At 41.6% G+C, this 11,696-nt stretch overlaps 1 protein-coding gene across 2 annotated transcripts in view; it reads right to left on the reverse strand.

Moving 5' to 3' along the window:
* The window catches only part of LOC146595188 (lethal(3)malignant brain tumor-like protein 4), a 48,554-nt gene that overhangs the window by 35,758 nt on the left and 1,100 nt on the right, over positions 1-11,696 (reverse strand). Inside the window, exons 1-2 of one of the 2 annotated variants that reach the window (XM_085306210.1) lie at positions 5,715-5,838; positions 2,125-2,278 (exon numbers count right to left, since the gene is read on the reverse strand). The exons of the other annotated variant lie outside the window; for it this stretch is intronic. Coding sequence (XP_085162336.1) covers positions 2,125-2,278; positions 5,715-5,828 — 268 coding nt within the window. The 5' untranslated portion in view covers positions 5,829-5,838. Of the gene's footprint in view, positions 1-2,124; positions 2,279-5,714; positions 5,839-11,696 lie in introns of those variants that run through there. 2 annotated transcript variants of the gene reach the window in all.

The raw sequence follows: 11,696 nt of genomic DNA on the forward strand, positions 1-11,696 counted from the left end.
AAAACCTCTCCATATGCCACTGGGGACCAATGATTCCAGTCAGAGAGAAGACAAAACAGGGCAAACTTGCAAGACCTATGGCACCTGAAGCTTTCTCAATTAGAAGTCACGCTGATATACAGAACAAGCTTGGATTTAAAAGGGGAGGAAAAACTCTGTGCTGTGGTGACCATGAAAGAACAAACTCTTTGCCCGATGCATTGATATTTCCTCAACTCTCACACAAGGAGCAGAGCTATCTTCAATCAGTGCAAGTATAAGCAAATACCTGGAAGTATAAGGGAATCTCTACAGTTTACAGTGAATCTTGAGATGAGAAAAGCCAGCAGGGAGGTAGGTACAAAGCTTTCCTACCAGAAACAGAACTTTCCTTCAAAATCCTGTAGAAAGCCAACTGGCAGCTGCTTGTCCAGGCAAGCAGTAAGAGGAGAGAGGTTATTCTCTTCCCAGATCAGAAATTCCCTCCGCAGGTGTGTATGATTTGAGTGATATAGCCCTGCCTTGACTAGCAATCCAGCACTGCTAATAGAAACCTTAAACAAAGAATTAACATCCTTTCAAATTACTGTTCCAGGATGCATTGGTGGTGTCTAGGAGAGCAAGACACTGACGACAGGCTCCAGCTCTGGTCTTGCAGTGCACCTGTGTGTCATGCTAATTCTTATGCCTCATCACATTCAAGAACAAGATCCATTTCCTTACAAGAAGGCAGGCAAACACGTCAAGGRCTCCCTATGCCACATTCACAAGCTGCCAAATTTAACCCAGATCAGAACATTTTTAAAGTAGGATCTGATACTGGATGATCAACCATACTCTTGAGATGAGAGCTCTGAATAGTCACTCGCTCCTTAGTACTGGTCTCCATTAGCACTCTCTGGAATACACTTAGGCATGTCCACAAGGCAGCTCTCGTGAAACAGTAAGTAATTCAAAGGAAACAAGTGATTTACCAAAGTAAACGAGGCTTAACCAACTGAAGGCTCAGAGTGGCCTGCAAAGGAAAAGCCCAAAGAGGCTGGGACATTAATCTGTCTCGAGCTACTCATTCCTGCAGAAGCAGGGCAAGAGTGCAGATGTGCAAAGGACTGTCTGGGATATTCCTTATGTTGATGCGTATGTCCAGTAACATGCTTGTGCTACCCTGTTAAAATTCAGTCTTCCCTACTTTAGATTACAGTAGCTTTGGAAACCTTAAAACTCTTGTGGCTAACATTGTATCTCTTGGTATGAATCAGGTTAGAGGCAACTTTCAAGCAGGTTCTTGCAGAGATAACTAGCAACGCCACTGAGGATTCATCCTGAACCAAGAATCCCAGCACTATGCCATCCATTTATGCTCCACACACATAAGGCACGTGACCAGAGGAAGAAATACACTGGAAGCAAGCACAGCTCCCAGGAGCGATCCACTAAGGCACATCAAGTAGTGCCAGGTCCTGCCACTCAGCGATGTGCCTCCTTAGCACAGCCTGTGGGTCACTTCTGGCGTAGGCCAGCTAGCACTATCCCAGACAGCTCCCAAGCACAGTTCAGGATTCAGCAGGGACCAGGAACTCTTGCCGGTGGAYGTGACCATTCTTTTTTTGAAGGCTGAAAGTTTAATATGGTATATAAAGCCAGACTGTTCTGGTCTCGAGGCCCAAAAATAGACCCAGGCATAGTTTAGGTTAAGACAGATGCAGCCCCAGTGGCTATCGTGACAAATAAATCATCCATAAATAAATCAACCATCTTAAGGAGAAACAGCAATGTCATTGCTGATGCACTCTGGAAAAAATAGTCTCCAGCTTCCCCATGTCACCAGTTAAGAAGACCCTCAGAATGCAATTTAAAACACTTGGCATGAGAGGACTGTCTGACTAAACCCAAAAATTTAACCCAAAGAGTTTATATAATCGCACTTACCTTTTGCAAAGCAGAGCGCAATGCCTAAGCCAGGTACTGTTATGACTCTGTGATAATTACGTTCTCCCTAAATACTTCTAAAATATTTGAAATAGACAGTGACTCACCGTGACTGCGTCAGGGAGCTCTGTGCTATGCAAAGAAACATTTTGGTTAGACCTACTTCTAGAAGCTTTTTCAGAAACTGTATATTCTGTTCCGCAGCAAAAAGCTCACCTTTCAGAGCAGCGCTAGAGGTAGTGGGAGCATCGACAGCAGCAGGAGCAGCTCTGGCTAGGCTTGCATTTGCTGCTAAGGCTGTAAGAGTTTTTATGGCTTCTGCTTCAGCTTCAGTAATGATTTCTAGAATCCCAAACTCATTTACACAGAACTGCAAGCAACAGGAAAAAAGCAGGCAAATAAGCAACAGTAAACTAGCTAGAAAGGGGGGCAGGCAGGGAGAGGATTCCTGAGAAACAAGTAGGTAAGTAGGTACAGGATAAAGTAAGAACTGTACATATAAAAGCATTAAAAAAAAAAAAAAAACCCTCCCACACATCCCCAGCACAGCTCTCCCTCAAAATGCCAGAAATGGGCCTAAAAAAACCCAATGATGCATTTTGTTGTCAAAGAAGGAAAGCAATGTTTATTCTGCCTGATTTGGATGTGTTCCCCTTATCCATCCTGGACCTCTGACTACGCAGAAACATAGCAGAACATGCAYGCTCGCAACAGAGGTTTGGTCAAATTGCTTTTTGAGGGTCATCCCCCAAAATGCAATTACACTGAKTGTACTTATCAAATACAGCAACTTCCCTAGAGTCTTATGGCAAGTAGAAAACACCCAGCTGGTGACACAAAGGCCACACTCCAGGAACTGTAGTTTTTCAGAAACTTTGTCTGCTAAGTCCTCCCGGGTGGTGCTGGCTGAGCTTTAAAGACCTTGAAGCACAGCRCCAGTTGGGAGAGTACAAACACCGCAAGCGTCCGGAGCTGCAGTTTAAGAGGTCAAGCAGTTCCCAACCTTTCTTAAACTCCCCTTGCCAGCCCTTTGGGAAACGAACTCCCCAAGAGGGAGGAGGGCAGAGGAATGTGAGAAGACAGAGGCAAAACCACTGAAGAGCGGTAGATGCCGAGAAATAACTAGCCTTACTTTCGCTCCATGCGCAGTATCATTTACAGTTCAGTGAACACTGCAGCAAGGCCCTGGCCCAAGGATACATGACAGAACTTCAAGTCTAAATCTGTAGCTCAGAACAACCTAGAAATACCCCTAAAGTTATAGTGAAGATGCTGCAGGCAGCACGGGTCCAGCACAGCCAGATGTTGCGGGGTCCGAGAAGCAGCCGCCTCTCCTAGCCCCRGCACCCCGAGTTTTGACTTGTTGCTGACCCTCTGCCTTACACAGGTAGGAAACCACCCATCAGCTGATGGGATAATCCTGTCTTATCCGAGGCAGGGTTGTGGATGGAGATTTTGTTAGCACACAGCTCCTTCGCCCTTACACAGTGCTTGCTTACCAGTCCTGTACACATACCGTATATCCTACGACAGTCCAAGAGTAAGTTTGCATGCAGAGCAAGAAAACCCCTCTAGACACACAGTAAAGCACTCACACTGTGGGGTAATTATAGAAAACAAATGATATTTGGCAACCTTCAGAGACTCTTTAGTACTATCAAGTGGTAACAGAATTAAAAAATTCTTGTGTTGTGAACAAACACTTYGCTGGTCCCGATAAAATATTACTGTAGCGTGCCAAATAGTATCAGTGTGCATCTCTTAGCAGTGCCCATGTGCAAAGACAACTGCACACCAAAAATCACCATTCTGATGAGCAAACAGCTCTAAAGATTCGTTGCCTCCTTGATCTTCTTTACTGGCTGCAATATAGAGCTACCGACTCCGGAATAAGAGAGACAAGTCCACAGCAGCTTGCGTTCGCAAGCTCCGCTCCAAAGCTTTTATTCGCAGTAGTTTATTAGTTCGAGATCTTTTCTCAGCTATAYGCTCTTTGCTCAAACCCGGTAAACCCAGTTTAAAAGCATCTGCTGCTCTGAGCTCTGAGAAAGGGCTCATCACCGCATCGAGAAGYGCTCTTCTGCACGTTTCCCGCTCTCAGCGTCGGCTCTGTATTAAAGTCTGACCCCAAACGTTCTCCCTCCTCCCCTCTCTTTTTGATCTGAAGCCTGTACTTAAAGCTTCAAAGATGCTGGACTTCTGTCTAGAAAGCTTACTTCTTCCTTTGGAACCTCAAAAGTAACGGAGCATCATTTTTTTATTTCAGCGAGAACAGAAATAACACATTTGAAAGAAATGCTAATTCCATGTGGGATCAAGTGTCCTGTAGGAGGCGGACTAGTTTAGAGAAGAAAGCTATYGCTTTCCCGAAAGAGCAGCGTAGCGGGCTGGGATCTCAGGAGCTCCTCGCGACCAGACACAGGGACAGCTCTGCGCCAGGGACACGAGGCCAGCACAGCTAGGTATTATGTTCCACCTCCACATTTTATCACACTCACTAACTGCGGTATTCAATGCTCTTAATACTTGATAATCTAATACAAAATAATATAGTGTTATTTGGTGTCTTTCAGTCTAATAACATGGTGCTTTGTTGCCTCTACTGTTACAAGGAATCAATACATGTGATGCTGTGTCTGTAAAGAAACGTTACTGCTGTCTGAGAAGAAACCTGTGGTGAATCASTGTCAAACTTCTTTTAGGAAGCAAAGTATAAAAGGCTTCAATTATAGGTRTAGGGCAAAAGTGAGGCCACTGCAAAATATTCATCCAAATGACCTCCTAGAAAGTCAGTGGATCCAATTCTGGGCCAGTTTTRTGAGAGTACAAACCACTGATTTCCAAATACTCCAAGCATACAAATTATCTGTGTTCCTTGATATTTATGTACAAGCATTTTCCTCGTAGACTCAGCCAGGTTTGACAGCCCCCAGAGCATATTTCTACACAGAGAGGAAGAGAAGAGGGGAGGAAGGGAGAAGACGGCCAGTATTTTCAGAAAATTGTGACGGGGTCTCAATTTTGCATGCCTGATGTGATACCAACAATCTGATTTTTCAGTGCTCTCATGTCCCTTCAGCTCCGAGTTATTTCGCTTGAAATTGATTTTCTCCCCCCTCTCCCGTCCCTTAAAGATTCAGGACTTGCACGGTCTCCAGGACAGTGTTACGTATTCACTCTCCACCATCAGAAGCACAATCAGACCAAAATAGCAGTGGAAGGGATTTCGGTAAACAGTCGGCCAACACCTCCCCCTCCTCCAACACAGTACACTACATTTGTAGCCATCAGATCTTGGTTCCCATTTTCTTAAGAGTTGCTTTTGAGTCCCTATCATGAATATGTGAGCTAGATRCAGAGAGCCGTCAAAAGCTGCAAAAAATAATCACTGATGTGAGAAGAACCTAAAGGCCCAACCCTACAAATACTCACGAGAAAACGCGTCTCTCACGCTGGGCTGAACTTAATGGTATTTCTTGCTGAGAAAGCTGTATTGACATGACTGAGAATTAGGAAGATCAAGCTCTAAACGTCTGTACAGCAGAAAAGAATTTTTTAAAAGACTAACTGCCTACCTTCGGAAATTCTAAATCAGTTGAGGGGAAATAAGAAGGCGGGGGGGGGGGGGGGGGGGAGGAAATATCACCAGGCTTTCAGAAACATTACTAAAATGTCACCGCTTGCTTGGGCACTCCAACTCAAATGTTTAAAAAAAGTTTTTCCATATATCTAGAGAATATTTGCAAATGTAGTGTGCTCCCAAAAGGACGGCGGCCGCTCGTTTATTCTGTTCCTTGGTTTCTTACTTTTATGTTGCTACCAGGCAAGGTACCAATGCCGTCTTTCCAGTCTAAGGCACTCATTACATCGAAGTCCGCTGTCGGAGCGGTGGTGGTCATCTCCGAGAYGCTCTGCTCCATCTTTCTGCTTAGACTTTAGGTTCTTTATTTAATTTTAAGAAAGAAAACTAGAGTTTGAAGACAAAAACAGAGGCACAGAATAAGATGTCGCTTACATTTCATGAAGGGTTTTTAGAGCGATACTAGTTTCAGAAGTTGGGGGAAAAATGTCAAACTTGCATTTTGCCCAARTCATTTGATTAAAAGTTAAGTGTTAAGCATATATGCAGTTTGAGCACAAAAAGGTAAATAAGATGCAACAGTTGCTTGGTGTATAAGATCTTAATGCCCATTTGAGTTCACAGGTAAGAGCCTGGCTTCTTGTATTCAATAGGCTCTTTGCTCTGGGTCTTACTAGTATCAATTTATAATTATAGAATTGCACCTACACAGGTGCATGCACAAACTTATATACAGCATCCAATCTTGTTCAATCTTGTTACAGTGAAGAGCAGCAGCATCTAACAGCTGCTGCCAGACCTCTGGATACTGCTATAATGCTTAGGCTCTACCCTAGAAATGCTATAAAGCTCTTAAAACACTTAAGCTCTACCCACTGCTGCACTGTCACAACAAATGAACTCATGGCCTCCATTAGAGCAATCGACTAAAAGCTGTACTGCTATATGGGCCCTCTGTACCCAACTACTCAATTATTTCAGTAGACACCAAACTACTGACTATAAGTTAACTGTACATTATTGTCCTTTAAATGTAACCTGAATATTTTCAGCTTACGAACGCAGCTGCTTGCTATATATATAATATATTCAATATATTTTTTAAAAAAATCCCAACCCTCCCTTGATCTGGCAGCTCTATTAATCTTTCCAGCACAAGTAAACGCTGTTAATTTCAAAAAAAGCACAGTCCAAATGACAAATTAAGTCTAACTGCATTCTTTTGGAAATGGGTCAAATCTGCTCAAGGACGAGGATCTTCTCAGTCTGACTTCTGGTTGCCCCAGTTAGACACGGTCAATCTGAGCCCTTTACTCGACAGTAAGATCCGTGTCATCCAAGAACAATTTACGTGACCTGCCTCTAGCAGGTTGTCTTCTTCGACACTGGAAAGTACCTTATGGTGAGGAGGCCGGGGTGGGTTTTCAGCTGCTGGGTGCTTAGACCAGGGCAGGGGAAACCTCACTCCAAAGTTTCTGACATGTTAAATCATCTGCAGGTTGAGAGTGCAAGTTAATTGCGGTCAAAGGCAAAACCACAAGTCTGTGGTAAGACAACTCATGGTGTTGGAGTGCCTCTGTGGCTCTAATTCAGGCATCATAAGCTCATTATAGTCATCTCAATTAGGTCAGTAGCAAGACAGGCACCTGCAGACTGCACTAGCAAGCATCTCGGGGTATCTTTTTTTTTTTTTTTTTTTTTTTAAACTCCCCAAGTGTTAAAACCCAACTACTTACAATCCGGCACAATTTTGAAGATTAGTCGCACACAGAGAAGTCAGAATAAGGTTGAAAATCGGAATCGGCTAACCAGAGCAGCGGTCAAGCTGCGGGCGCCAGTTCAGCAGGAGCTGAACTAACAGAAATTCCAGAAGCTGGAGAYTGGAAGCCGGTGTCCGCAGTTACGTACACAGTGGGATCCGCGGCGACCGCGGCATCACAACCGCGTGCCATCCATCGATGGAATTTTGCTTTGAATCAGACTAAATAAGTTATTGGTAAAGCAAGACTGATCAACTGTAGCAAAAGGCTCACCGTACAGGAATGTATTTACAGCCTGCATTTTGATGCCAGGTCCCACAAAGACAAGCAAATAACACTCTTGAGCTGTTGTTCTTTGAATTTTAGGCTTTAAAAATAAAGAAGTTTGAGCACCAAGACCACTTACAGAGCTCCCTCTAAAGAAAGGGGTTTTGAGGACTCAAATAGGACTCTGAAGTAGTTAAGCTAGGGAATTTATTTAAAACTGGACCAGAAAAACTGCCAAAAAGCACAATGTACAAAACAACCTTGTACTAACCAGAGAAGACACAATAAAATAGTGAGTCTTTTTCATCTCCATTTTATAAATCTATTAAAAACCCTAGAAAAATGTAGWAAAGAAATTGCTTCTTTTATGAGGCTCCCTATCAGTACAATCTACAATAAAACCAAGATAGCCCAATAAAGGGAAGTAAGCTATGCTATTAAAAAGACAGCAAAACCAAACCTGAAAACTTTTAAAAAGCCATAGTCATGCACAAATGTTTCTCATTTGTCCCCATTCGTGACTGCTTTTCATCTTTAACATTTTATGACTAAGAAACATTAATGTAAAAGACRATAAAGCAAAACTAAGATGAGACATTGGGCCCCAAGTTGTGGACTGTGATTTGTAAAATGGTAAGCGACTAACATGTTTGCAGCGATAACGGTTCATAATTAATACACCACCACCCAGACCTCTGTGCTTGACCTCTAGGATCAGGGAATAGTCCACAGAAAGAAGAAATMAGAAATACTCAGGTTTTGACCTTGTTGCTGCCACTGAACCACCACATGGCCTTGGAAAACTATTTTGTGATTACTGTAGGAAATCTAGTTTGGCTTTTAACATTCATTTTGCCTTAGCTGAAAAAAGGCAACTGCTCATGCAAGCAAATAAAAGTATTACGGCTGAAAGGGTTGATTGGGGTTCACTATATTCCTCTATATGCTAATCAGACCTAATGGGAAAAAAAAATCATTTCAACAGAAATCCCATTTTGTATGACAAGAGGATTTCAGGTCTTTATACCAGTGTAAAAGTTGAGAAACACAATGGCAAAAYACACCCCCAAAATTTTAAATCAAGTATCAACAATGTGAAATTATCAGCCCTTCTGGCTAAGCCTCTGTGCAGCAGGAAACAAAATCCCATTTGAGAAACAGCTGGCATTGAGAAAACCGTCCGAGACTGTGCTGTTCTGGGAATAGCTGAGGTATAAGTCTCCTTTCTTCCCCAAAATAGAATGGGAAACTAGGAAAGCTGGTCACTTTGTTTAGTGTAATACATACACATGAAGAAAAAGCTGAAATTCAGAGCTGCATCTATCCTCAAGCTTCTCATAGCATTTGGTTAATGTATCTAGGAAACAMGTTCAAACGCCAGTAAATCACCCTTATAGAGCTAGTGGAGAACTAAATAGCAATTTAAACAGAAGCGAAAAAACTGCTAAAACTTATCACAAGGCACAACTAATTCGGTCTCAAATTTACCAGTTCAGAGAGAGACACAAAAAAATCATTTACCTGTCCCTCAACTGTGATGACAACCGATGATAGTTTTTGATGGGTAAGTAAAATATTTCTCTCCTCAGGCAAGTAATATTTTGCAAGGTTGAACTAATGCCATTACCAAGAAAACCCACCTTACCTCCAGGAATCTCATGAATCTAGTGCAAGACTGAAGTGAACATTCACAGCCTGCAATGGAACTGAACCARCGTTTCAAGAGAAGCTGTTAGTAGCCACCAGCAAGCATTAAGTGCATAAATAAGACATAGTTGGTTTCATCATCTTTTATGCCAATGAACAACAAGAAAAAAAAATCCACAATATTTTTTTCCACCTAAAATTACAGAATGCCAGCCTCCATCCATTGTATTTCCCACTATTTTGTGGTTCTCAGGAAAGGAGAGAAAAAATATCACTAGAAAAGAATGGAAACATTACTCAGGAAGACTAGGGGAAAAGGATGGTTTAGGACAGGAGAGATGCCCCGAGCTTACAGCATGAAGCAAGAACTGAGAAGAAACGTGTTTTGTCTTAGCTCTGCCACAGGAACTCTTAAGATAAACTGCTTTGGTTTTCCAGAGTTTGTAATGTTCATTTGTACAACATGGACTTCCCATGGTCACTGTAAGTACTCATTAACGTACGGATGATGCTCAAATGCTACGGCACTGGGACATGTATAAACCGGTACCATGGCTATGTGATTGTAATCAAYTTATGAGATCAGACAGCAACACTGTGAGCTCACTCTAAACCTAGAAGTTGATCCTGGTGCTAAGTCCAAACCAGCACAGTAGCTATCTCTTAGTTTCCTGACACAGCTGCATCAAAAATACATATACACGCACACATCTGTTGAAGCTTTGGTTAAGCTTTCTCCATGTACAATCATACTGACTTTGCTACCTTTAAATTCACACGACAACTGGAAGCAAGCAGGAAAGCAGTCTCTTCCCTGTTCTTTTTGGTGCCGAAGCTGAACGAGGCATTCAAAGCTATGCTGAAAATTATTTCAGCCTATTCTAAACAGAAGAAGAGGGAAACAAAAGCAGGCACAAAAACATACTTTCACACCCACAGAATTCATGCTTTCTCTTCATTTATCAGAAGTAAGGAACAGAAGCACAGTCTTAACTTCATTTTTATGGCTTTATTTAAATCATTCACTGTTGAGCCTCATTTCCCCGGCTCATCTCCGCTCTGCTTCACTCTTGTGCCCTAATTTAAGGGCTCTGGCAATATTTTACTGCTTTTGGAAAAACGACCAGCCCTGTAGAAGGAAGTCACTTGCTCAGCCATAGCACAGCACAGTAATACTTCAAACTTCTTCTGCCAGAAAGCCTAAAGAGGTGTCCACGACCATGTCACTACTAACTCCGTTCTCTTTGCTGAGCCAGTCATACAGGGGAATCTCCTACAACCAAGGCAATACTTCCTAATGAATTGACTCAATGCCACATAGAAAATATACATCTGAATGTGTGTCATGTTCACAAGAACTTCTGAAAAAGTGACCTAAAATACTCTATTGAGAGATGATAGTTTTGGACATTTCTAAATCTGATTTCTACAACAGCAGATGCGAGGTACAAATACTTTCTATCATCCTTAATCAGAAACGTTTTCACTCAAAAGTTAATGACCTGTAAGTAAGCTGCAAGATTTGTGATTTAAAATAAAGTCAACTTGGTGACATAAAAATTGTAGCACTGGGAGGAAAAGCGATTCTTTAAATGGACAAATAAAAATTTAGTCACATCACTTAAACTTAACTAAAGACACAAAGAAGGAGCTTTGCAATGAAACATGCTCTTAAAGCATTTAATGAAAACAACTAAGAGGACCATGCCATTACCTATAACATTTTGCTATTCTTAAACATTTTTGATGTCTGAAACGATCGTATATTGGATGTAGACTCACAAAAAGAAATTTCAAAGGGATGCCAAAGCTCTGTGCTGGTTATTTTATTTCCTTCTGTTCTGAAGCTTCTTTCTTACATTAGGCTTTTCTGAATATTTATCTCATGCTTCTTTTGGGGAATATATAATTAARGTCGGTTATCTAAACTCCAGATGGCTGATGTTAAGGAGATTACTACCAACCTCCAGAACTATCACTAACTATTCCAAAACAGTTCTTAAATGTATTACACAGACTTCAGTAGCAATTGTTCCAGACTGAATAATTCATGCTTAGGTCAAGTATTTCAAAAGATAAGTAGTACACAGAATTGATATAGTAAGCTTAAAAAAAAAGTACAAACAAGTGGGGCTTGTGATTCAGATGCATTTGATGTTGAAGTCAACAAGCAACACCAGTCAGAGCCCATGCTCTTAACTGTGCAACAAAAATTGCAAAACAAAATTCTTTTCTGGTACTTGTTTTCTAAATGGCTTGGCACTAGTATGCAATAGAAKTGGTTATTTGCAGATTTAGCATTACCAAACAATGGAGGAATTAAAGTAAAATCTGGCACAGAGCGACATATAAAAATATCCTAAGCTTCCTTCTRTTAGCTGTATGCATGGAAAAAAAACCAACAAAAACCAGAAACAATTAAGTATCACATGTCTTCCCTGTGATAAATACAATGAAGAGTTACAAAACCAACAAAAACCAGAAACAATTAAGTATCACATGTCTTCCCTGTGATAAATACAATGAAGAGTTAC

The sequence above is a fragment of the Rhea americana genome, unplaced genomic scaffold (genome assembly GCF_003343005.1).
Source record: "Rhea americana isolate MKP2758 unplaced genomic scaffold, rheAme1 scaffold_234, whole genome shotgun sequence".
NCBI lineage: Eukaryota > Metazoa > Chordata > Aves > Rheiformes > Rheidae > Rhea > Rhea americana.